Here is a 27,672-nt window from a genome sequence, read left to right as displayed (position 1 = left end):
GACAGACAGCCTAAAAACGAGTTATACCTTGTTCCGTTTCGTACTACGACAGACAGCCTACAAACTAGTTATACCTTGTTCCGTTTCGTACTGTGACAGACAGCCTAAAAACTAGTTATACCTTGTTCCGTTTCGTACTGTGACAGACAGCCTAAAAACGTGTTATACCTTGTTCCGTTTCGTACTGCGACAGACAGCCTAAAAACGAGTTATACCTTGTTCCGTTTCGTACTACGACAGACAGTCTACAAACGAGTTATACCTTGTTCCGTTTCGTACTGTGACAGACAGCCTAAAAACTAGTTATACCTTGTTCCGTTTCGTACTGTGACAGACAGCCTAAAAACGTGTTATACCTTGTTCCGTTTCGTACTGCGACAGACAGCCTAAAAACGAGTTATACCTTGTTCCGTTTCGTACTACGACAGACAGTCTACAAACGAGTTATACCTTGTTCCGTTTCGTACTACGACGGACAGCCTAAAAACGAGTTATACCTTGTTCCGTTTCGTACTACGACAGACACCCTAAAAACGTGTTATACCTTGTTCCGTTTCGTACTACGACAGACAGCCTAAAAACGAGTTATACCTTGTTCCGTTTCATACTACGACAGACAGCCTACAAACTAGTTATACCTTGTTCCGTTTTGTACTACGACAGACAGCCTAAAAACGAGTTATACCTTGTTCCGTTTCGTACTGCAACAGACAGCCTAAAAACGAGTTATACCTTGTTCCGTTTCGTACTGTGACAGACAGCCTAAAAACGAGTTATACCTTGTTCCGTTTCGTACTGCGACAGACAGCCTAAAAACGAGTTATACCTTGTTCCGTTTCGTACTACGACAGACAGCCTAAAAACGAGTTATACCTTGTTCCATTTCGTACTACGACAGACAGCCTAAAAACGAGTTATACCTTGTTCCGTTTCGTACTGCGACAGACAGCCTAAAAACGAGTTATACCTTGTTCCGTTTCGTACTGTGACAGACAGCCTAAAAACTAGTTATACCTTGTTCCGTTTCGTACTGCGACAGACAGCATAAAAACGAGTTATACCTTGTTCCGTTTCGTACTACGACAGACAGCCTAAAAACGAGTTATACCTTGTTCCGTTTCGTACTACGACAGACACCCTAAAAACGTGTTATACCTTGTTCCGTTTCGTACTACGACAGACAGCCTAAAAACGAGTTATACCTTGTTCCGTTTCATACTACGACAGACAGCCTTCAAACTAGTTATACCTTGTTCCGTTTCGTACTACGACAGACAGCCTACAAACTAGTTATACCTTGTTCCGTTTCGTACTACGACAGACAGCCTAAAAACTAGTTATACCTTGTTCCGTTTCGTACTGCGACAGACAGCCTAAAAACGAGTTATACCTTGTTCCGTTTCGTACTGCGACAGACAGCCTAAAAACTAGTTATACCTTGTTCCGTTTCGTACTGAGACAGACAGCCTAAAAACGAGTTATACCTTGTTCCGTTTCGTACTGTGACAGACAGCCTAAAAACTAGTTATACCTTGTTCCGTTTCGTACTGAGACAGACAGCCTAAAAACGAGTTATACCTTGTTCCGTTTCGTACTGCGACAGACAGCCTAAAAACTAGTTATACCTTGTTCCGTTTCGTACTGTGACAGACAGCCTAAAAACGAGTTATACCTTGTTCCGTTTCGTACTGTGACAGACAGCCTAAAAACTAGTTATACCTTGTTCCGTTTCGTACTGAGACAGACAGCCTAAAAACGAGTTATACCTTGTTCCGTTTCGTACTGCGACAGACATCCTAAAAACTAGTTATACCTTGTTCCGTTTCGTACTGAGACAGACAGCCTACAAACTAGTTATACCTTGTTCCGTTTCGTACTGTGACAGACAGCCTAAAAACTAGTTATACCTTGTTCCGTTTCGTACTGTGACAGACAGCCTAAAAACGAGTTATACCTTGTTCCGTTTCGTACTACGACAGACAGCCTACAAACTAGTTATACCTTGTTCCGTTTCGTACTGTGACAGACAGCCTAAAAACTAGTTATACCTTGTTCCGTTTCGTACTGTGACAGACAGCCTAAAAACGTGTTATACCTTGTTCCGTTTCGTACTGCGACAGACAGCCTAAAAACGAGTTATACCTTGTTCCGTTTCGTACTACGACAGACAGTCTACAAACGAGTTATACCTTGTTCCGTTTCGTACTGTGACAGACAGCCTAAAAACTAGTTATACCTTGTTCCGTTTCGTACTGTGACAGACAGCCTAAAAACGTGTTATACCTTGTTCCGTTTCGTACTGCGACAGACAGCCTAAAAACGAGTTATACCTTGTTCCGTTTCGTACTACGACAGACAGTCTACAAACGAGTTATACCTTGTTCCGTTTCGTACTACGACGGACAGCCTAAAAACGAGTTATACCTTGTTCCGTTTCGTACTACGACAGACACCCTAAAAACGTGTTATACCTTGTTCCGTTTCGTACTACGACAGACAGCCTAAAAACGAGTTATACCTTGTTCCGTTTCATACTACGACAGACAGCCTAAAAACTAGTTATACCTTGTTCCGTTTTGTACTACGACAGACAGCCTAAAAACGAGTTATACCTTGTTCCGTTTCGTACTGCAACAGACAGCCTAAAAACGAGTTATACCTTGTTCCGTTTCGTACTGTGACAGACAGCCTAAAAACGAGTTATACCTTGTTCCGTTTCGTACTGCGACAGACAGCCTAAAAACGAGTTATACCTTGTTCCGTTTCGTACTACGACAGACAGCCTAAAAACGAGTTATACCTTGTTCCATTTCGTACTACGACAGACAGCCTAAAAACGAGTTATACCTTGTTCCGTTTCGTACTGCGACAGACAGCCTAAAAACGAGTTATACCTTGTTCCGTTTCGTACTGTGACAGACAGCCTAAAAACTAGTTATACCTTGTTCCGTTTCGTACTGCGACAGACAGCATAAAAACGAGTTATACCTTGTTCCGTTTCGTACTACGACAGACAGCCTAAAAACGAGTTATACCTTGTTCCGTTTCGTACTACGACAGACACCCTAAAAACGTGTTATACCTTGTTCCGTTTCGTACTACGACAGACAGCCTAAAAACGAGTTATACCTTGTTCCGTTTCATACTACGACAGACAGCCTTCAAACTAGTTATACCTTGTTCCGTTTCGTACTACGACAGACAGCCTACAAACTAGTTATACCTTGTTCCGTTTCGTACTACGACAGACAGCCTAAAAACTAGTTATACCTTGTTCCGTTTCGTACTACGACAGACAGCCTAAAAACGAGTTATACCTTGTTCCGTTTCGTACTGCAACAGACAGCCTAAAAACGAGTTATACCTTGTTCCGTTTCGTACTGTGACAGACAGCCTAAAAACGAGTTATACCTTGTTCCGTTTCGTACTGCGACAGACAGCCTAAAAACGAGTTATACCTTGTTCCGTTTCGTACTACGACAGACAGCTAAAAACGAGTTATACCTTGTTCCGTTTCATACTGCGACAGACAGCCTAAAAACGAGTTATACCTTGTTCCGTTTCGTACTACGACAGACAGCCTAAAAACGAGTTATACCTTGTTCCGTTTCGTACTGTGACAGACAGCCTAAAAACGAGTTATACCTTGTTCCGTTTCGTACTACGACAGACAGCCTAAAAACGAGTTATACCTTGTTCCGTTTCGTACTACGACAGACAGCCTAAAAACGAGTTATACCTTGTTCCGTTTCGTACTACGACAGACAGCCTAAAAACGAGTTATACCTTGTTCCGTTTCGTACTACGACAGACAGCCTAAAAACGAGTTATACCTTGTTCCGTTTCGTACTGTGACAGACAGCCTAAAAATTAGTTATACCTTGTTCCGTTTCGTACTACGACAGACATCCTACAAACGAGTTATACCTTGTTCCGTTTCGTACTACGACAGACAGCCTAAAAACGAGTTATACCTTGTTCCGTTTCGTACTACGACAGACAGCCTAAAAACTAGACTTAGTTATACCTTGTTCCGTTTCGTACTACGACAGACAGCCTAAAAACGAGTTATACCTTGTTCCGTTTCGTACTACGACAGACAGCCTAAAAACTAGACTTAGTTATACCTTGTTCCGTTTCGTACTGCGACAGACAGCCTAAAAACTAGACTTAGTTATACCTTGTTCCGTTTCGTACTACGACAGACAGCCTAAAAAGTAGACTTAGTTATACCTTGTTCCATTTCGTACTGCGACAGACAGCCTAAAAACGAGTTATACCTTGTTCCGTTTCGTACTACGACAGACAGCCTAAAAACGAGTTATACCTTGTTCCGTTTCGTACTGTGACAGACAGCCTAAAAACGAGTTATACCTTGTTCCGTTTCGTACTACGACAGACACCCTAAAAACGTGTTATACCTTGTTCCGTTTCGTACTACGACAGACAGCCTAAAAACGAGTTATACCTTGTTCCGTTTCATACTACGACAGACAGCCTACAAACTAGTTATACCTTGTTCCGTTTCGTACTACGACAGACAGCCTAAAAACTAGTTATACCTTGTTCCGTTTCGTACTACGACAGACAGCCTAAAAACGAGTTATACCTTGTTCCGTTTCGTACTGCGACAGACAGCCTAAAAACGAGTTATACCTTGTTCCGTTTCGTACTGCGACAGACAGCCTAAAAACGAGTTATACCTTGTTCCGTTTCGTACTGTGACAGACAGCCTAAAAACTAGTTATACCTTGTTCCGTTTCGTACTGTGACAGACAGCCTAAAAACGAGTTATACCTTGTTCCGTTTCGTACTGTGACAGACATCCTAAAAACTAGTTATACCTTGTTCCGTTTCGTACTGCGACAGACAGCCTAAAAACGAGTTATACCTTGTTCCGTTTCGTACTGCGACAGACAGCCTAAAAACGAGTTATACCTTGTTCCGTTTCGTACTGCGACAGACAGCCTAAAAACGAGTTATACCTTGTTCCGTTTCGTACTGCGACAGACAGACTAAAAACGAGTTATACCTTGTTCCGTTTCGTACTACGACAGACAGCCTAAAAACGAGTTATACCTTGTTCCGTTTCGTACTACGACAGACAGCCTAAAAACTAGTTTTACCTTGTTCCGTTTCGTACTACGACAGACAGCCTAAAAACGAGTTATACCTTGTTCCGTTTCGTACTGTGACAGACAGCCTAAAAACTAGTTATACCTTGTTCCGTTTCGTACTGTGACAGACATCCTACAAACGAGTTATACCTTGTTCCGTTTCGTACTACGACAGACAGCCTAAAAACAAGTTATACCTTGTTCCGTTTTGTACTGCGACAGACAGCCTAAAAACGAGTTATACCTTGTTCCGTTTCGTACTACGACAGACAGCCTAAAAACTAGTTATACCTTGTTCCGTTTCGTACTGTGACAGACAGCCTAAAAACGAGTTATACCTTGTTCCATTTCGTACTGTGACAGACAGCCTAAAAACGAGTTATACCTTGTTCCGTTTCGTACTACGACAGACAGCCTAAAAACTAGTTATACCTTGTTCCGTTTCGTACTGTGACAGACAGCCTACAAACTAGTTATACCTTGTTCCGTTTCGTACTACGACAGACAGCCTAAAAACGAGTTATACCTTGTTCCGTTTCGTACTGTGACAGACAGCCTAAAAACGAGTTATACCTTGTTCCGTTTCGTACTGTGACAGACAGCCTAAAAACGAGTTATACCTTGTTCCGTTTCGTACTGCGACAGACAGCCTAAAAACGAGTTATACCTTGTTCCGTTTCGTACTGCGACAGACAGCCTAAAAACGAGTTATACCTTGTTCCGTTTCGTACTGTGACAGACAGCCTAAAAACGAGTTATACCTTGTTCCGTTTCGTACTGTGACAGACAGCCTAAAAACTAGTTATACCTTGTTCCGTTTCGTACTGCGACAGACAGCCTAAAAACAAGTTATACCTTGTTCCGTTTCGTACTGCGACAGACAGCCTAAAAACTAGTTATACCTTGTTCCGTTTCGTACTGAGACAGACAGCCTAAAAACGAGTTATACCTTGTTCCGTTTCGTACTGTGACAGACAGCCTAAAAACTAGTTATACCTTGTTCCGTTTCGTACTGAGACAGACAGCCTAAAAACGAGTTATACCTTGTTCCGTTTCGTACTGCGACAGACAGCCTAAAAACTAGTTATACCTTGTTCCGTGTCGTACTGTGACAGACAGCCTAAAAACGAGTTATACCTTGTTCCGTTTCGTACTGTGACAGACAGCCTACAAACTAGTTATACCTTGTTCCGTTTCGTACTACGACAGACAGCCTAAAAACTAGTTATACCTTGTTCCGTTTCGTACTGTGACAGACAGCCTAAAAACTAGTTATACCTTGTTCCGTTTCGTACTACGACAGACAGCCTAAAAACGAGTTATACCTTGTTCCGTTTCGTACTGTGACAGACAGCCTAAAAACGAGTTATACCTTGTTCCGTTTCGTACTGTGACAGACAGCCTAAAAACTAGTTATACCTTGTTCCGTTTCGTACTGCGACAGACAGCCTAAAAACGAGTTATACCTTGTTCCGTTTCGTACTGCGACAGACAGCCTAAAAACTAGTTATACCTTGTTCCGTTTCGTACTGAGACAGACAGCCTAAAAACGAGTTATACCTTGTTCCGTTTCGTACTGTGACAGACAGCCTAAAAACTAGTTATACCTTGTTCCGTTTCGTACTGAGACAGACAGCCTAAAAACGAGTTATACCTTGTTCCGTTTCGTACTGCGACAGACAGCCTAAAAACTAGTTATACCTTGTTCCGTTTCGTACTGTGACAGACAGCCTAAAAACGAGTTATACCTTGTTCCGTTTCGTACTGTGACAGACAGCCTAAAAACTAGTTATACCTTGTTCCGTTTCGTACTGAGACAGACAGCCTAAAAACGAGTTATACCTTGTTCCGTTTCGTACTGCGACAGACATCCTAAAAACTAGTTATACCTTGTTCCGTTTCGTACTGAGACAGACAGCCTACAAACTAGTTATACCTTGTTCCGTTTCGTACTGTGACAGACAGCCTAAAAACTAGTTATACCTTGTTCCGTTTCGTACTGTGACAGACAGCCTAAAAACGAGTTATACCTTGTTCCGTTTCGTACTACGACAGACAGCCTACAAACTAGTTATACCTTGTTCCGTTTCGTACTGTGACAGACAGCCTAAAAACTAGTTATACCTTGTTCCGTTTCGTACTGTGACAGACAGCCTAAAAACGTGTTATACCTTGTTCCGTTTCGTACTGCGACAGACAGCCTAAAAACGAGTTATACCTTGTTCCGTTTCGTACTACGACAGACAGTCTACAAACGAGTTATACCTTGTTCCGTTTCGTACTGTGACAGACAGCCTAAAAACTAGTTATACCTTGTTCCGTTTCGTACTGTGACAGACAGCCTAAAAACGTGTTATACCTTGTTCCGTTTCGTACTGCGACAGACAGCCTAAAAACGAGTTATACCTTGTTCCGTTTCGTACTACGACAGACAGTCTACAAACGAGTTATACCTTGTTCCGTTTCGTACTACGACGGACAGCCTAAAAACGAGTTATACCTTGTTCCGTTTCGTACTACGACAGACACCCTAAAAACGTGTTATACCTTGTTCCGTTTCGTACTACGACAGACAGCCTAAAAACGAGTTATACCTTGTTCCGTTTCATACTACGACAGACAGCCTACAAACTAGTTATACCTTGTTCCGTTTTGTACTACGACAGACAGCCTAAAAACGAGTTATACCTTGTTCCGTTTCGTACTGCAACAGACAGCCTAAAAACGAGTTATACCTTGTTCCGTTTCGTACTGTGACAGACAGCCTAAAAACGAGTTATACCTTGTTCCGTTTCGTACTGCGACAGACAGCCTAAAAACGAGTTATACCTTGTTCCGTTTCGTACTACGACAGACAGCCTAAAAACGAGTTATACCTTGTTCCATTTCGTACTACGACAGACAGCCTAAAAACGAGTTATACCTTGTTCCGTTTCGTACTGCGACAGACAGCCTAAAAACGAGTTATACCTTGTTCCGTTTCGTACTGTGACAGACAGCCTAAAAACTAGTTATACCTTGTTCCGTTTCGTACTGCGACAGACAGCATAAAAACGAGTTATACCTTGTTCCGTTTCGTACTACGACAGACAGCCTAAAAACGAGTTATACCTTGTTCCGTTTCGTACTACGACAGACACCCTAAAAACGTGTTATACCTTGTTCCGTTTCGTACTACGACAGACAGCCTAAAAACGAGTTATACCTTGTTCCGTTTCATACTACGACAGACAGCCTTCAAACTAGTTATACCTTGTTCCGTTTCGTACTACGACAGACAGCCTACAAACTAGTTATACCTTGTTCCGTTTCGTACTACGACAGACAGCCTAAAAACTAGTTATACCTTGTTCCGTTTCGTACTACGACAGACAGCCTAAAAACGAGTTATATCTTGTTCCGTTTCGTACTGCAACAGACAGCCTAAAAACGAGTTATACCTTGTTCCGTTTCGTACTGTGACAGACAGCCTAAAAACGAGTTATACCTTGTTCCGTTTCGTACTGCGACAGACAGCCTAAAAACGAGTTATACCTTGTTCCGTTTCGTACTACGACAGACAGCTAAAAACGAGTTATACCTTGTTCCGTTTCATACTGCGACAGACAGCCTAAAAACGAGTTATACCTTGTTCCGTTTCGTACTACGACAGACAGCCTAAAAACGAGTTATACCTTGTTCCGTTTCGTACTGTGACAGACAGCCTAAAAACGAGTTATACCTTGTTCCGTTTCGTACTACGACAGACAGCCTAAAAACGAGTTATACCTTGTTCCGTTTCGTACTACGACAGACAGCCTAAAAACGAGTTATACCTTGTTCCGTTTCGTACTACGACAGACAGCCTAAAAACGAGTTATACCTTGTTCCGTTTCGTACTACGACAGACAGCCTAAAAACGAGTTATACCTTGTTCCGTTTCGTACTGTGACAGACAGCCTAAAAATGAGTTATACCTTGTTCCGTTTCGTACTACGACAGACATCCTACAAACGAGTTATACCTTGTTCCGTTTCGTACTACGACAGACAGCCTAAAAACGAGTTATACCTTGTTCCGTTTCGTACTACGACAGACAGCCTAAAAACTAGACTTAGTTATACCTTGTTCCGTTTCGTACTACGACAGACAGCCTAAAAACGAGTTATACCTTGTTCCGTTTCGTACTACGACAGACAGCCTAAAAACTAGACTTAGTTATACCTTGTTCCGTTTCGTACTGCGACAGACAGCCTAAAAACTAGACTTAGTTATACCTTGTTCCGTTTCGTACTACGACAGACAGCCTAAAAAGTAGACTTAGTTATACCTTGTTCCGTTTCGTACTGCGACAGACAGCCTAAAAACGAGTTATACCTTGTTCCGTTTCGTACTACGATAGACAGCCTAAAAACAAGTTATACCTTGTTCCATTTCGTACTGCGACAGACAGCCTAAAAACGAGTTATACCTTGTTCCGTTTCGTACTACGACAGACAGCCTAAAAACGAGTTATACCTTGTTCCGTTTCGTACTGTGACAGACAGCCTAAAAACGAGTTATACCTTGTTCCGTTTCGTACTACGACAGACACCCTAAAAACGTGTTATACCTTGTTCCGTTTCGTACTACGACAGACAGCCTAAAAACGAGTTATACCTTGTTCCGTTTCATACTACGACAGACAGCCTACAAACTAGTTATACCTTGTTCCGTTTCGTACTACGACAGACAGCCTAAAAACTAGTTATACCTTGTTCCGTTTCGTACTACGACAGACAGCCTAAAAACGAGTTATACCTTGTTCCGTTTCGTACTGCGACAGACAGCCTAAAAACGAGTTATACCTTGTTCCGTTTCGTACTGCGACAGACAGCCTAAAAACGAGTTATACCTTGTTCCGTTTCGTACTGTGACAGACAGCCTAAAAACTAGTTATACCTTGTTCCGTTTCGTACTGTGACAGACAGCCTAAAAACGAGTTATACCTTGTTCCGTTTCGTACTGTGACAGACATCCTAAAAACTAGTTATACCTTGTTCCGTTTCGTACTGCGACAGACAGCCTAAAAACGAGTTATACCTTGTTCCGTTTCGTACTGCGACAGACAGCCTAAAAACGAGTTATACCTTGTTCCGTTTCGTACTGCGACAGACAGCCTAAAAACGAGTTATACCTTGTTCCGTTTCGTACTGCGACAGACAGACTAAAAACGAGTTATACCTTGTTCCGTTTCGTACTACGACAGACAGCCTAAAAACGAGTTATACCTTGTTCCGTTTCGTACTACGACAGACAGCCTAAAAACTAGTTATACCTTGTTCCGTTTCGTACTACGACAGACAGCCTAAAAACGAGTTATACCTTGTTCCGTTTCGTACTGTGACAGACAGCCTAAAAACTAGTTATACCTTGTTCCGTTTCGTACTGTGACAGACATCCTACAAACGAGTTATACCTTGTTCCGTTTCGTACTACGACAGACAGCCTAAAAACAAGTTATACCTTGTTCCGTTTTGTACTGCGACAGACAGCCTAAAAACGAGTTATACCTTGTTCCGTTTCGTACTACGACAGACAGCCTAAAAACTAGTTATACCTTGTTCCGTTTCGTACTGTGACAGACAGCCTAAAAACGAGTTATACCTTGTTCCGTTTCGTACTACGACAGACAGCCTAAAAACTAGTTATACCTTGTTCCGTTTCGTACTACGACAGACAGCCTAAAAACAAGTTATACCTTGTTCCGTTTCGTACTGCGACAGACAGCCTAAAAACTAGTTATACCTTGTTCCGTTTCGTACTACGACAGACAGCCTAAAAACTAGTTATACCTTGTTCCGTTTTGTACTACGACAGACAGCCTAAAAACTAGTTATACCTTGTTCCGTTTCGTACTACGACAGACAGCCTAAAAACTAGTTATACCTTGTTCCGTTTCGTACTACGACAGACAGCTTAAAAACAAGTTATACCTTGTTCCGTTTCGTACTACGACAGACAGCCTAAAAACTAGTTATACCTTGTTCCGTTTCGTACTACGACAGACAGCCTAAAAATAAGTTATACCTTGTTCCGTTTCGTACTACGACAAACAGCCTAAAAACAAGTTATACCTTGTTCCGTTTCGTACTGTGACAGACAGCCTAAAAACGAGTTATACCTTGTTCCGTTTCGTACTACGACAGACAGCCTAAAAACGAGTTATACCTTGTTCCGTTTTGTACTACGACAGACAGCCTAAAAACGAGTTATACCTTGTTCCGTTTCGTACTACGACAGACAGCCTAAAAACTAGACTTAGTTATACCTTGTTCTGTTACATACTGTGACAAACAGCCTATTTTAAAGATCTGAAGGAAAACCTTATGAGGTGTTTGGGTGTTGGCTGATACCCTAACCTACACAGTCAGGCTGTGGGAGGTAGATGTGTATCCAGCCATGTCACCGGTGAATTAAGGGTCGTTCTTCCTGATTGTGAGTTGTGTGTCTGAGTTGTGTGGAGAGAGACAGTGCTATTTTACCTTTATTTAACTAGGCAAGTCAGTTAAGAACAAATTATTATTTTCAATGATGGCCTAGGAACCTGATCAAGGGCAGAATAACATATTTGTACCTTGTCAGCTCGGGGATTCGAACTTTCAACCTTGCGGTTACTAGTCCAACGCTCTAACCACTAGGCAACCCTGCCGCCCACTAGGCTACCCTGCTAGAGCTATGTTGTGACAGAGCTGCACGTAGAGAAACAGAGTTAGAGCTATGTTGTGTTCTCTCTGAGCCAAGATGCCAGTCTGTTTAGAGAGATCAGCACAGTTCTGAATGAACAAAGTAGACTAGCCTGGCGATGATGTGGCTCTGGCATTCTTTGTTAGAGGTTAGCAGTTCTCAGACAAATCCCTTTCCCTCCAATCCTCCTTCAGCATCAGAGAGACAGAACAAGAGAATGAAATGGAGGAATAACATCATTCAGATGAGGGCTGTTTTATCCCTCTGTGGAGATGAGTGGAGGCTGTTTTTCTTTAGCTTGTTCTCAAGGCTGACAAAAAGAGGGGAAGAGAGAGAGAGTGGGGAGATGGGAAAGAGGGAGAGATGGAGATAGCAGGATATTGAGAGGGTGAGAGGGTGCGAGAAGAATAGTGAGAGAAAGAGGTGAGAGGGAGATCGAAGGGTTGAGAGGAAGTGAGGAGGGATGGTGAGAGAGAGAGAAGGAGGAAGAGAGAGAGGGGGTAGAGAGAGAGAGAGAGAGAGAGAGAAGGAGAGAGAGAGAGAGAGAGAGGAGAGAGAGAGAGAGAGAGAGAGAGAGAAGGAGAGAGAGAGGAGAGAGGTAGAGAGAGAGAAGAGAGAGGAGAGAGAGAGAGAGAGGAGAGAGAGAGAGAGAGAGAAGGAGAGAGAGAGAGAGAAGGATGAGGAAGAAGAGAGAGGAGAGAGGAGAGAGAGAGAGAGAGGAGGTAGAGAGAGAGAGAGAAGGTGAGAGAGAGAGAGAAGGAAGAGAGAGAGGAGAGAAGGAGGAGAAGAGAGAGAGAGAGAAGGAGAGAGAGATGAGAGAGAGAGAGAGAGAGAGAGAGAGAGAGAGAGAGAGAGAGAGAGAGAGAGAGGATCTGCTAGCCTGCATGCTGCCTCAAGTGTCTCAGATCCACTCTTTGCTTCTACTCTATTTATAACTCCATGGGAAATTGCTGAGTGGGGTTTTTGCTGAGTGAGGTTTTTGCTTTAATTGATCCAAAATGCACATTGATGTTGTGTCTTTGGTACTGTATGAGGAAAAAATATCTCCTGTGCAGTTTTATGCATTTTATGAATATGCAGACCCTGTGAGACTAGTTGAACTGAATGCTGTTTTAGAAAATCAGGGATCAGGATATGTATGTGTTAGGGAGAATTATGCTGCCTGGACTCACACTGTAATTACAGTGTAGTTGCTGTGTAGTTACAGTACGGTAAGTGTGAGAACTTGGACATCCCCTGTGTACTCCAATCCCCCACCTTTCTCTCCTAGATGTCAATGAGGTCCTTCAGCAAAGGGGGGCTTCCTTACAGACTTAGCCTTTGCAGTTTTTCAAGCCCAACCTCTATGAAAGTGCATATTGGGAAACAAACCCTGTCCAGCAGTTATGTCTAGGAGGTGTTTCTGCTTTTGCTTTCAGCTCTGACTCCTCCCACACCTTCCAGCCTTCCACATGCAATGATATCATAGCGTTGACTTCATGGTGATGATGTCATAGCAATGCCCATACGCCACAGAGTTTTCAAACCCAGAGGTGCAACATTGTGATACTTCCGGAAACACGTCGCAAAGCAGACCAGACAGACTAGATTGGGTTTTGGGGTTTGGCAAGTCAATGGGAAAAGGGAAAAATGTGTCCTTTGTTGTTAATATTCCCGTATTCTAACGGCACAACCTGAACCTGTCATGACAACCTCGTGAAAGTTACCAACTGACACGTTTTCATTTTTGTCAAAAACTTTATGTCAAAGGAGTTTTATTTGATGGTCTGCACATGCGCAGTTCAGCGCGACACAAGCGTTAAACCCAATGACGTGTTTCTATGCATGAGCTATGCTAGCTAACGTCGCCATGACATGGCCTACAAGTGTGATCAGGGATTTCTATTGGAGAAGCCGTTTCTACATATCTTCATACTGTACTGTCTTTGATAGCGCTCTCTGTACCTCTGTCACATACTGTTAGGTTGTGCTCTGTTTCTAACTCCATGTTCTCTGCTCTCTTGTGTCCCTCCTTCCCTCCCTCTCTCCCTCCCTCCTCTTATATGTACTCCCTCCTCCGTCTCTCAACCTACTATTTTCTCCTTCCTCCCTCCGTCCTCTCCTTCTGTGGCTTGTTTCCCCCATCAGGTGTCCAAATGACTATACAGGTGATCGCTGTCAAAAATCCGTCATGGCAGGTTTTTACAGTATGTTCATTTCCTCCTGTCTGTCTGTCTGTCTGTCTGTCTGTCTTCCTCATTGGGACACTGCTGCATGCTCTGGAGGTGGATACCTACAGTACCTGTGTGTGTGTGTGTGTGTGTGTGGGGGGGGGGGGGGGGGGGGGGGGGGGGGGGGTGTGCATGCCTCTATGTCTATCCCTTTCCTGTTGCCATTCCTCTCACCTTCCTCTGCTGCACTATATGTCCTACCTGGAGCTGGTCCTTACAGAGGGAGTTAACCAGTAGACCCCTTAATAATGGACAGAGGTGCATGCAGAGAAACACACAACAGAGTTAACACATAGGTTCCTATGCATGCCCTCCTGATCATGTGCTACACAATATGCTGCAGTAAAGACTGGATAATGATACAGTGAATGTCATTTACAGGGTGCACCTGATATGCAGCTTGGATGGCTTGATGCAATGCTTGATGTGAAGACCTGTAGTTATCTGTGATGTTCTGACTAGATGTTAGTACAGTAGTCCTGCTGCAGATGGGCAACTGATAACCCATTGTCATAATATTTCCTGAGAGCTCATCCTAAATCAGTTCTGATATTCAAATCATTCAAATGTCTGGTTTGTTTGCCCCATCAACGTTCTGTTTACCTGTGTGACCAGTTCTTTGCCATGGAAGTATAGTACAGTGCACAGTGTATAGTAGCTGGGAGTAAAGCACTTTGAACTAGTTTGTCATCGTTCTTCCCTAATGGGAGCACAATATGAATATATACATACTACATACTATTTGCAGTACATATATATTATATTTGGTTAATCCTGCAATGATCAGTCTTTTCTATGCAACCTGGACTCAGGGGTAGCTGTAACGTAAATCCGGGACACTTCAATTAGTCTGATATGTTACGTTTCGTACAATATGTATTCCTTTGTGGATGTCCATAATCAATTTCGTATGATATGTTACGAATTACAATTTATACAATATGTAGACAAATTTGCAAAACATGAGATATGTTACGAGTTACAATTTGTTGTGGCTAACGTTAGCTAGTTGGCTAATGATAACGTTAGCTAGGTGGTTAATGTTAGCTAGTCTAGTGGTTAGGGTTAAGGTTAGGAGTTAGGTTAAAGGGTTAAGGTTAGGGTTAGGGAAGGGTTAGCTAACACGCTAAAAAGTAGTAAGTACAGTCGTGGTTTTGAGTATGACACAAATATTAAGTTTGCTGCTTCAGTCTCTTTAGATATTTTTGTCAGATGTTACTATGGAATACTAAAGTATAATTACAAGTATTTCATAAGTGTCAAAGGCTTTAATTGACAATTAAATGAAGTTGATGCAAAGAGTCAATATTTGCAGTGTTGACCCTTCTTTTTCAAGAATTTGTGGGTTTTTGTTTGTCCACCCGCCTCTTGAGGATTGACTACAAGTTCTCAATGGGATTGAGGTCTGGGGAGTTTCCTGGCCATGGACCCAAAATATCGATGTTTTGTTCCCCGAACCACTTAGTTATCACTTTTGCCTCATGGCAAGGTGCTCCATCATGCTGGAAAAGGCATTGTTCGTCACCAAACTGTTCCTGAATGGTTGGGAGAAGTTGCTCTCGGAGGATGTGTTGGTACCATTCTTTATTCATGGCTGTGTTCTTAGGCAAAATTGTGAGTGAGCCCACCCCCTTCGCTGAGAAGCAACCCCACACATAAATGGTCTCAGGATGTTTTACTGTTGGCATGACACAGGACTGATGGTAGCGCTCACCTTGTCTTCTCAAGGAGAAGCTTTATTCCGGATGCCCCAAACAATCGGAAAGGGGATTCATCCGAGAAAATGACTTTACCCCAGTCCTCAGCAGTCCAATCCCTGTACCCTTTGCAGAATATTAGTCTGCCCCTGATGTTTTTCCTGTAGAGAATTGGCTTCTTTGCTGCCCTTCTTGACATCAGGCCATCCTCCAAAAGTCTTCACCTCACTGTGCGTGCAGATGCACTCACACCTGCCTGCTGCCATTCCTGAGCAAGCTCTGTACTGGTGGTGCCCCGATCCCGCAGCTGAATCAACTTTAGGAGATGGTCGTGGCGCTTGCTGGACTTTCTTGGGCGCCCTGAAGCCTTCTTCACAACAATTGAACCGCTCTCCTTGAAGTTCTTGATGATCCGATAAATGGTTGATTTAGGTGCAATCTTACTGGCAGCAATATCCTTGCCTGTGAAGCCCTTTTTGTGCAAAGCAATGATGACAGCACATGTTTCTTTGCAGGTAACCATGGATGACAGAGGAAGAACAATGATTCCAAGCACGACCCTCCTTTTGAAGCTTCCAGTCTGTTATTCGAACTCAATCAGCATGACAGAGTGATCTCCAGCCTTGTCCTCGTCAACACTCACACCTGTGTTAACGAGAGAATCACTGACATGATGTCAGCTGGACCTTTTGTGGCAGGGCTGAAATCTAGTGGAAATGTTTTTTTGGGAGTCAATTCATTTGCATGGCAAAAAAGGACTTTGCAGTGAATTGCAATTCATCTGATCACTCTACATAACATTCTGGAGTATATTCAAATCGCCATCATACAAACTGAGGCAGCAGACTTTGTGAAAATTAATATTTGTGTCATTCTCAAAACTTTTGGCCACTACTGTAGTTGCAAAGTTGCTAATTAGCTAAAATGCTAAAGTTGTCTGTGATGAGATTTGAACACGCAACCTTTGGATTGCTAGACATTCGTGTTATACGCTTATCCATACACCCTGATCAACTACCATGCTTATAGTTTTTGAGTTAAGTTATCTTCTGTTCTATGAAATCATAACGAACGTATCATATCATACCAATTTGAGTGTCACAGATTTACATTTACTATGGTACGTCTAATCTATGAGACCAGGTTGTTTTATCAGGGGTGGCATCATACAAGTGAATTAAGGGCACACCTTTTTCTACTGGTGCTCACGCTGTAAAATAGAAAACACTGTCATACTTTATCATAATCAATTCAGGAAAAAAAAGACCAGATAGAAGCTATAGGGTGACAATGTGATACAAAATACTATTTTTAGTAAACACAAGAAACTATGAGAGACACAATTAGAACATGTCATTAATCTGTCGACCTACAAAGCTGCTCCCATTTCTGTGCCAACCAGCCTCATCTCCAAAAGGTTGGAAAGTAACAAATTGCTTTTTTATCTTGTTTTATTAATTCATTTTTTTGTCCACGAAAAAAAATTGTTTACCCCAGAAATGAGATCTAGTAAATATGGCAGTAAGTGAAGTGGCTGTCTCTGTCTCTGTCTCTGTCTCTGCATGTCTCCTGCCTGCTTCCCTCTCTCTTTTATTAGTTATGCTTCTTTCTTTCCTTTCCTTTCGTTTCTGGGGTCACAGAGCTGCGGCTGTCTGCGTTGTCTGTCTGTTACTGGACGTGGCACCTGCCAGTAACGATTATTACTGTACGTCACGGAACAATTCCATACTAACCTCATGGTTTAGTATCTACTATCTATATATCTATGTTCCAATGTAGACAATCACTCTCTGAAACTTGTTCTCTTTCCTTTTCATTGTGTCCAACTTTCTGCGTTGGCAGAGCATCTTGGAATTGAATTTATGGGTATGGAACAATTATTCATTTGAATGTATATTATTAATTTTAAGAGTTGCCAATATCCTCTCACAGTCACACATTACTACTACCATCTCTCTAGAACCAATAGCTCTTCTCTGATCTGTCGATCTGTCACTTGCCCACTTACCTACCAGGTCCAAAGACACTTGTCAATCTGCATGCATGCTAGCCCTCTCTCTCAATTATAGAAAACCTTGAAACTAAGCTTTGTTGTACACGCCATTATGTTACTGTATAGAGAGGGAGACAGCAAAGCCACAGACATGTTGATGATGGAGAGGAAGACACTGTGGAAGCAGAAGGTATGAGGCTACATTATGAGTGAAGCTTTTGAGTCACAGAGAGACAAACTGGCGAGAAATGTGCTGATGGTTATATATCAGTAACACCACACCTGAAACAATAGACAGCGTCCCATAAGACTATCTTCCATAGAGACAGCCACTGGTAGGTGGTAGGTCCAGCATTCCCCAGTTGATTGGCATTGAATCAGAGGCTCCTGCAAGTGATAGTGACCTAGCTCCTTCAGTAGCAGCCAACCACCAATCTCATTCCCTATCAGTCCCCTCTTCTGTGACACACATACAATGCCAGGCTAAGGCTCTCTAGACAGCACCCCAGTCCCCCTACCTTTAGCACTAAAAGCCCCACCACCACCCCATTTTAGACACCCCCTCCCCACACCTTCCCAGCCCCTCTTCCTCCACCGTCTGGCCGTCTCCTCCTTCCATCTTCCTTTTTCTTTCTTTCTTTCTTTCTTTCTTTCTTTCTTTCTTTCTTTTGTTCCCCCTCTCTCCATGTTCTGTTTGTTTTACTCTGTCATTGTGACTTATCTGCTGACAATGTTCTGCCACAATGAGCCTTCTGCTCATTGGTCAGTCAAACACCATCAGAACACCTGACAGGGAGGTATTCATAAAGCTTCACCATGACAACAGAGATTCTAGACACTTTTGATTTGACACAAACGATCAGAAAACCACATTAAACCTTGCAAAATAATGATAACTCTCATGCAAAAGCTGCATTATATTTCCCTCGTTAACGTATGAAGACTGAGTAATCTGTGAGTTCTATATCCGTGCGTTCTCTGGTCGATTTAAACGTGTTTATTTAGTTGCTGGTGAGTTTTATAAATATCCCCAAACCATTGTGGTGTTTTTGCTCTAAAATGCTTTTTTTCTTACGATTATCATCTGATTCCATCATACAGGCATGTGTCCTTAGACCTCTTTGACATACATTCCATAGACATTATGATACATTAGTGCATGTAGGGAAAGCAGAGGGGAAATCCAGACCAACCACACATTGCAACATGGAGGTCTATGTAGAATGAGGCCTAGTTTCTAGGAGATTGTTTGAACTTGACCTACAGTAAACCGACAGAAGCTAGTATTACAAGTAAAAAAAGTCTACTAGAGGTTAACTGTTGGACGTTGTAAGTTGAACTGATACATGCTTGAACATGTGTGAAACAGGACAAATATAAGCACCTCCTAACTGAAACAGCCTATGTTGTGGCTAAGCCACTGTTAACCTACAGGGTTAATACCATCACGGTTTTGGTTTGTCTAAGGTTAGCACTATTAAGGTGAAGGAGGAACACCATTGATTACTTTTAGGGAGGTTAGATGTCATAGGTCAGTGATGTCAGAGTATGGAGGGAAAGGGGAGGAGCTGAGTTAGCTTTTGTTTGAATATTCCTGTAAAGTAGCGCTCACATGTATGTGTATTTGTTTGTGTTTGTGTGTGTGTGTGTGTGTGTGTGTGTGTGTGTGTGTGTGTGTGTGTGTGTGTGTGTGTGTGTGTGCTTGCGTGCGTGCGTGCGTGCGTGTGTGTGTGTGGTTTGTTCACAGAGGCAGAGGAGCTGTACCAGCGGCGGGTGTTGACCATCACAGGCATCTGTGTGGCACTGTTGGTAGTGGGCATGGTCTGTGTGGTGGCATACTGCAAAACCAAGTACGTACTAGTACTGTACAGAGCCCACCCTGATTTTAATGGCATCATTATGACATCATTTCAACCAGTTCTTCACGGAGCCCAGGAGGCATTCACTGACTGGGGCTGCACAATGATCACAGCAATAATGTCGGAAATTAAGCTTTACTAACTAATTATATATAAAAAAGTATTCATGTTTGAAGCCGGGTATTTTGATGACAGACATTTATAAAATGACTGTAACACTGTAGTTTGTATTTATAACATTTTCTATCAAAATTTTTCCTTACCTACTATTTTCCCTTATCTACTATCATTCTCAATGTATTCTAGAACAATAACTCATTACACTTTTCATTGCGTATGTCCTACAGGAAGCAGAGGAAGAAGATGCATGGCCACCTGAACCAGAGCATTAACCAGAACCAGTGTGTGGAGCAGCCTAACCGCATGCTGGCTAACGGTCCCAACCACCCCGGGCCAGGGCCTGAGGAGATCCCCATGGTCGACGTGAGTCACTACGGCCCCATACCCTCTCAGGTTGTACAACTGATGTACAACACATTTGACAGTTGTGGTAGAAGTGATATTTCTGTTATACTACAGAGAGTTTGTGTGCACACGCTTTTCTACACAACCATTGTTTCTCGAAAATCGCTGTGTAAACATTTTTGTGCAGACAAACCTTCCGTTGGATCACAATTGTTTTGTCAAATACATTGTACACCAGTTGTACAAACTGAGTGTATACAGGGCCTACAACCTACCTCAGGCTCAGAAACAGATTTGTTTTGTTTGTAACGGGTGTTATAACACGTCCTTATTCCCATATCGCCCATGCCCATGCTGCTCCCACAATGCATATCTCTCTCTTCCTTTCACAGTACATCTCAAAGAACGCTCCTACCACAGAGTGTAGTATTATACAGCATGGACCAGAAGAATCCGTAAACTTCGCAGGAAGCCGAATGTCCACCAGATCCCACCACTCATCTACAGTCTCCCACAACTCCAGGTGCTGTAGTAACACACAGAAACATAGACACACATTCACACACGTAGAGACACACCTGGGCATTTCTGCTGATCAGAAATTTCCCAAAGCCCTTTCCTTACTTACTCCCCTCTCCCTATAGACATGAGGAGCGGACGTGGAGTATAGAGAGGACAGACAGTATGAACTCAGACTTCCAGTCAGGGGCGCTCTCCTCGTCAGTGGGCACCAGTAAATGCAGCAGCCCGACCTGCATGGAGGCACGGGCACAGAGGGCCGCCTACTGGGGCTGTTCTGAGGGAGCCAGCCTGCAGTATGGAGACTCCTACGACTCTCTGAGAGATTCACCTCACAGCGACAGGTGAGACGACTAGATTGAATCTTCACCAACAATTTGTAGATGTAAAAACCCCAATATTAGTTGTTGTCAATGTTGTCAGTTTTGGGCCTCTGAACCAGATGTAATGATACTGTTTGTGTCTCTGTTTCCCCCCTTCCTCCCCACAGGTATGTGTCAGCGTTGACCACGCCAGCCCGTCTGTCACCTGTCGAGTTCCACTACCCCCCGCTGTCCCCCCAGGTGCCCACCTTCCACATCACATCTCCCAACACGGGCCACGCCCTCGCCCTGCCGCCTGCCACCGCAGCCTACCACCGGGAGGATGACCAGCCCCTGCTGAGATGCCCCCAGGTGACCATGACCCTGCCGCTAAACCCACTCGTGACAACGTGGCTACACAAATGGCAGAAAGCAGACCATATAACAACTGGGATTCATGAGTCATATTTTCCACTTCCTTATCGTGTTGTTGTAAACTAGAGGAGGTAGTGTACAATGTTGTTAGTTGTAGATTAAAGTCGGTAGTGTATAACGTTAGTTATAGATTAGAGTGGGTAGTGCATAATGTTAGTTGTAGATTAGAGTGGGTGGTGCATAACGTTAGTTATAGATTAGAGTGGGTAGTGTATAATGTTAGTTATAGATTAGAGTGGGTGGTGCATAACGTTAGTTATAGATTAGAGTGGGTAGTGGATAATGTTAGTTATAGATTAGAGTGGGTGGTGCATAATGTTAGTTATAGATTAGAGTGGGTGGTGCATAATGTTAGTTATAGATTAGAGTGGGTAGTGGATAATGTTAGTTATAGATTAGAGTGGGTGGTGCATAATGTTAGTTGTAGATTAGAGTGGGTGGTGCATAACGTTAGTTATAGATTAGAGTGGGTGGTGCATAATGTTAGTTATAGATTAGAGTGGGTGGTGCATAATGTTAGTTATAGATTAGAGTGGGTAGTGCATAATGTTAGTTATAGATTAGAGTGGGTGGTGCATAATGTTAGTTGTAGATTAGAGTGGGTAGTGTATAATGTTAGTTATAGATTAAAGTGGGTAGTGTATAATGTTAGTTGTAGATTAAAGTGGGTAGTGTATAATGTTAGTTGTAGATTAAAGTGGGTGGTGTATAATGTTAGTTGTAGATTAGAGTGGGTAGTGTATAATGTTAGTTGTAGATTAAAGTGGGTGGTGCATAATGTTAGTTGTAGATTAGAGTGGGTAGTGTATAATGTTAGTTGTAGATTAAAGTGGGTAGTGTATAATGTTAGTTGTAGATTAAAGTGGGTAGTGTTTAATGTTAGTTGTAGATTAGAGTGGGTAGTGTTTAATGTTAGTTGTAGATTAGAGTGGGTAGAGAACGATATTAGTTGTAGATTAAAGTGGGTAGTGTATAATGTTAGTTGTAGATTAAAGTGTGTAGTGTATAATGTTAGTTGTAGATTAGAGTGGGTAGTGTAGGATGTTAGTTGTAGATTAGAGTGGGTAGTGTTTAATGTTAGTTGTAGATTAGAGTGGGTAGAGAACGAAATTAGTTGTAGATTAGAGTGGGTAGTGTTTAATGTTAGTTGTAGATTATAGTGTGTAGTGTATAATGTTAGTTGTAGATTAAAGTGGGTAGTGTAGGATGTTAGTTGTAGATTAGAGTGGGTAGTGTTTAATGTTAGTTGTAGATTAGAGTGGGTAGAGAACGATATTAGTTGTAGATTAGAGTGGGTAGTGTTTAATGTTAGTTGTAGATTAGAGTGGGTAGAGAACGATATTAGTTGTAGATTAGAGTGGGTAGTGTTTAATGTTAGTTGTAGATTATAGTGTGTAGTGTATAATGTTAGTTGTAGATTACAGTGGGTAGTGTACGTTGTTGTTAGTTAGAATCTGCAGTATCTCGTGTGTGACATTGTGTTTCTGAGACAGTCTCATCTCTGTTTCTGTCCTTGCAGGATGGACTGTTGTACCGGCCGCCCCGTCGCCCGCGCCAACCCTATCTGACGGAGAGCACGGGCAGCCTTCCGTCTAGCCCCTACCGTCTCCCTGACGACGAGGCCTACGAGACCACGCAGGAGTACGCCTCCTCCCGCGAACCAATCAGGAGCCGCCAGCGCCCGCGTCGGAACCGCCTCAACGGACACTTCTCCCAGCATGCAATGGGCCTACGGGACTACAGTTCTCAGAGCTTCAGCCAATCAGAGGAGGAGGAGGAGGAAGAGGAAGGGCACGGGGAGAGCACGCCCTTCCTCAGTATGCAGAACATGAACATGGAGCCGTGCGAACGTGGGTGCCGATCATCTACCGCCCCTGGCACCACCACTGACATACGGACTCACCGGGCACAGGGGCGACCAAGCCCCCGCAGCAACGGACACAGTAAATTCCCCCAGTCGCGCTCCTCGAAACATGACAACACACCCCTTTAAGACCCGCGCACCTTGACCACTGACCTCTAACCCCTGACCCCAAAACCTTTGACCCACCTAAAGACAACAGTGGAGTAGAGACATATTTTTATTTTGTATAACAGACAGATATTCTAAACAAATGAAATATTTATTTTCATTTTAGCAAAAATTGTCTACTAGCTAACAGCAAATACTTTTTTTATAGGGGAAAAATATTTATATGTAAAGTTTTTGATTTACAGCTTAATGAGAGAGAGAAAAAATTATTCCGTGCCAATTTTTTCACGAGTTAGACAATAGAATAATATTGTGGTGCCTTTTGCTGTGTGCTGAAGCCAGAGGTCCAGTTGAGTTTTTGTAGCCTTTCTAATACAGACTCCTCATTTTATAGACCTCTTTACTTTGACTTCCTCTGATTTAGGATCTCCCTGTTTGAACTGTGATATGATTCTGTCATCATGCAATATGAATCACCCCTGTGTAAAGGTTTATGTTTACATGAGTATGATCCACACGCAGTTGTTTTTTTCACTGGGGACATTTATCACAGACGCAACTGGATGTGGTGTCCTGTCCTGGTACAGGAAGTGATGCGCTAGTTTTTGATGAGTCGCTCCAACTAACTTACATCAGTCATTCATGTCATCATCCGCCGCCTGTCATTGTCTGTGTATTGTTTTAGAGGAATGCAGGTGATCCAAGGTACCTTCACAGGTGTTCAGGGTTTTTAAATGGGTGTGAGTGTAGGTGACGGTTTTGGTGTGTGTGTGTGTGTGTGTGTGTGTGTGTGTGTGTGTGTGTGTGTGTGTGTGTGTGTGTGTGTGTGTGTGTGTGTGTGTGTGTGTGTGTGTGTGTGTGTGTGTGTGTGCGCGCGCGCGCGCATGCATATGCGTGCTCCATGATGAGTTGTAGTCTGGTCACAGGCACAGCCGGGGAGCCCTGAGTGTGTCCATTCAGCTATGAGGGTGTGTTCACTGTTAAACTGACATACTTACCCGGCCAATCCTCATGCTGCCAGAAGCTCCATTGCACTGTAAAACCTCCTTCCATGAGCATTCATTGGCCAGGGAGCTGCCAATCCAACCAATACTGTCAATCCAGCCTGATTCTGGCCTACATGGACTGCCCACCCCCGTTCCTATGCCAGCAGCTTAACTAAAGCCGCACTGTGTCTCAGGACTTTCACAACCCATGAAGAAAAAAACTCAATTTCCCAAGAACCTCCATGGTCCATAGGCCAGATCCATTATGTCCCTCGTCCTTGTCTGTTTTCATGTGTGATGTAGTAGGGAGTTTTGGAAACTCTTGAAACTTGAAAAAAAAAGTTTTAAAAATGCCAAAACATGCTGATATGTAGTTGATGTTGAGTCTCTTAGATGATTGTTCTATGACAGTGTAATGACACGGGTTTGTTCTGTGATGATGTTGACGACGGCAGTGGCTCGTAGTGATGATGGCACTGGATTGCTGAGTGCTGTGGCAAGTCACAAAGGTTTATTTTTGCGAAGTCTCTCCTACGTTGACCGACGGACTGCAGTGTGTTTGAGTCTGTTCCGTTTGTCTTTTTTTCATCATAGCCAACAGACGGTTTGGTATTATCGATTATTGCATCCTTTGTTGCATTCCTATACCTTTATTATTAGCATACGTATACCTTGCTTGGCCACATTGACTGAATGATCTGATATGTGTCTGTCTCTGTCCGATCCCCCCCATCTTGACGATGACATTATAGAGTATAACATAACCTATTATCATGGGACATGGTACACCTACACAGGACAACAGCTTGCCCACTCCGCTATGGGTTACAGGCATTCCTCAGAAAGGGTTCACCTCAGAAATATTCTGAGATTTAATGGGCAGAGGGTCCCGGATGTCCTGCTCCTCTACCTAATGGAAAAAGGAGTTGGTTTTAAATTCAAATATCAATGTTACCAGTCGAGTCTCACAGGAGATGCATGCATCACAAAAAAAATACACATAAGTACCTTTAAAAAAATGACCACCAACTCCTTAGATGAATTCAGAGGATTATTGTGGAATATCACTTATCACAGAGAAATACATGTTTTTTTCATGGCCCAAAGTTCTGGCTAGTTTGTCTTAGTAACATTGTATTCAATCTGAGATTTGCAATGTGGGAAACTGCCAGTGAGGGTAGTGTGCTTATAGTGGTAGTTGAAATGTAAAATCTCCCTTACCTCCTTCCCTTGCAACCAATCTTTCCTACCTTCCATATTTACTCACTCACACAAACACACACGCACACACACGCAAACACACACACAGGCACACACACACGCACGCACACACACACACACACATACACACACACGCACACACACACACACGCGCACACAACCATTGTTTGTGTTTGTCCAGCAGTTGTCCTCATCTCCTTGACACCCCCTCCCTCCCCCTCCTCCCCCAATCCCCTCACCCCACCCCCCTGCATGTCCTAGAGGTCCAGGTAGTTGGGTGCATGGAAAAAGCAGCAAGGAAATCATTTTCCACTCAGTGAAGTGTCTTCATTTTAACATTCAGCAATAAATCCCCTTTTCTCATGTCTCCATTCTTGGGATATGCTAGAAGTCTTTTGCAAGTTTTATCAAAACATACTTGTAAAAAAGAAAAAAAAAAATCCAAACCACCTCTTCATATGAAAATAAATCTTTATTCCTACCATTTTGAAAGTGTTGTCATTCTCTGTCACAAAGAAGAGGCCTTCTCCTTCATGAGCCTCAAGGTGTAAGGGTGATTCTCTAGCTTACGTCAGAAGCTGTTTTCACCTGCCTATTGATGACTGTCTATCAAACCGATAATAATTATTCTGCCTTATACTACTGTACTGTACAAGCAAAACAGGCTTTGAAAGCTTCTGGCCACTGGGTGGCAATATTTTCCTGTCTTATCTGTTCCAAGAATATAACACATACTTTATCATTGATGAACATCACATCTTTCACTTGAGCTATAACGACAACAAACTTTGTTGGGGTAAAAAGCACATGCATCTAAAAAAGCAAGTAACAGCAAGCGCAATATATTCCCATTCTACCCATTATTAGTACATCTGCCTTCCTACATAAGGCCTTAGTGACCCTACAAAAGGAATGCAGAAGATTCCCCAAGGAATGTGTAGAATGAGAATGAGGCTGTCACGACTCCTGCCGAAGTTGGCTCCCCCGCCTGTTCGGGTGGTGCTCGGCGGTCGTCGTCACCAGCCTACTAGCCGCCAACGATCCGTTTTTCTTTTAGTTTAGATTTGTCTAATTAGTTACACCTGTTCCTTGTTTGTGTGTGTTTGATTTACTTCCCTATTTAGGTTGTGAAACCCACCCCTGTGTTGTGTGGGATTATTTTTATGTTCACGGTTGTGTCGTTTGGTGTTGTTTTGTGCGCTGGACCGTGTTACCCGTTGTATTGGGTTGGTCAGTGTTTTGCGCCCTGCGTGATTGGGCATTTACTTTTGGTGCTGCATTAAAGTGCATCTTTCCGCTGGACCTCTCTGCTCTCTGCGTTTGATTCCTTCTACACACCTAGTCAGTCGTGACAGAATCCCGCACCTTCAAAAATGGAATCAGCAGGAGCAGCCACACCTCCTCTCCCATCGATGGAGGAGAGGGTCCTCCATCACACCACTGTTCTTCACCGGATCGGGTCCGCCATGGATCAGATGATGGAGAGGATGGACCGATGGGAGAGGAGTGGCCTTCCCACCTCATCTCCAGCGCCCCCTCCACCAGCACCACCTACCCCTGCTTCAGCATCCGGCTCCGGGGCCCTGCGTCTGGCGCTCCCCAGGGAGTATGATGGGACGGCGGCTGGGTGTCAGGGGTTCCTCCTCCAACTGGAATTATACCTAGCTACCGTCCGTCCAACTCCCTCAGGAGAGGAGAGCGTGAGCTTCCTCGTCTCTTGTCTGACGGGGCGAGCCCTGGAATGGGCAAATGCAGTGTGGAATGGCCCAGACTCGGCGAGGGATCACTACCCCGAGTTCACCCGCCGTTTCCGGGCTGTGTTCGATTACCCACCGGAGGGCCGAGCGGCAGAACGGCTGTTCCACCTGCGACAGGAGACGAGGAGCGAGCAGGACTTTGCCCTGGAGTTCCGGACCTTGGCCGCAGGAGCGGGGTGGAACAACAGGGCTTTGATGGACCACTTCCGTTGTAGCCTCAGGGAGGATGTGCCTCAGGGAGGCCACGGTGCCACTGGACATGGTAACGCAGGGGAACGGGTTAGTCTATTCCTTATTGATTCACCTGCGTTTCCAGTGGTGCTGGGAATTCCGTGGTTAGCTCTTCACAACCCGGTGATTTCACGGAGACAGGGGGCTCTTCGAGGGTGGTCAGAGGAGTGTTCAGGCAGGTGTATAGGAGTTTCCGTAGGTGC

General features: G+C 43.5%; 1 protein-coding gene across 3 annotated transcripts in view; it reads left to right on the top strand.

The window, feature by feature from the left end:
* LOC129827528 (pro-neuregulin-2, membrane-bound isoform-like) overlaps positions 1 to 26,824 on the top strand; it is a 52,282-nt gene extending 25,458 nt beyond the window's left edge. Inside the window, exons 5-12 of one of the 3 annotated variants that reach the window (XM_055888445.1) lie at positions 13,950 to 14,008; positions 17,572 to 17,595; positions 19,470 to 19,572; positions 19,929 to 20,064; positions 20,439 to 20,569; positions 20,691 to 20,909; positions 21,056 to 21,239; positions 22,822 to 26,824. In XM_055888445.1, coding sequence (XP_055744420.1) covers positions 13,950 to 14,008; positions 17,572 to 17,595; positions 19,470 to 19,572; positions 19,929 to 20,064; positions 20,439 to 20,569; positions 20,691 to 20,909; positions 21,056 to 21,239; positions 22,822 to 23,295 — 1,330 coding nt within the window. In that variant the 3' untranslated portion in view covers positions 23,296 to 26,824. The remainder of the gene's footprint in view (positions 1 to 13,949; positions 14,009 to 17,571; positions 17,596 to 19,469; positions 19,573 to 19,928; positions 20,065 to 20,438; positions 20,570 to 20,690; positions 20,910 to 21,055; positions 21,240 to 22,821) is intronic. The other 2 variants (XM_055888447.1, XM_055888446.1) reach the window with 2 other exon arrangements.
* Positions 26,825 to 27,672: the final 848 nt, after the last annotated feature.

Source organism: Salvelinus fontinalis, chromosome 29, assembly GCF_029448725.1.
Source record: "Salvelinus fontinalis isolate EN_2023a chromosome 29, ASM2944872v1, whole genome shotgun sequence".
In the NCBI taxonomy this organism is placed as follows: Eukaryota; Metazoa; Chordata; class Actinopteri; order Salmoniformes; family Salmonidae; genus Salvelinus; species Salvelinus fontinalis.
This window is presented reverse-complemented; position numbering and strand designations above follow the sequence as displayed.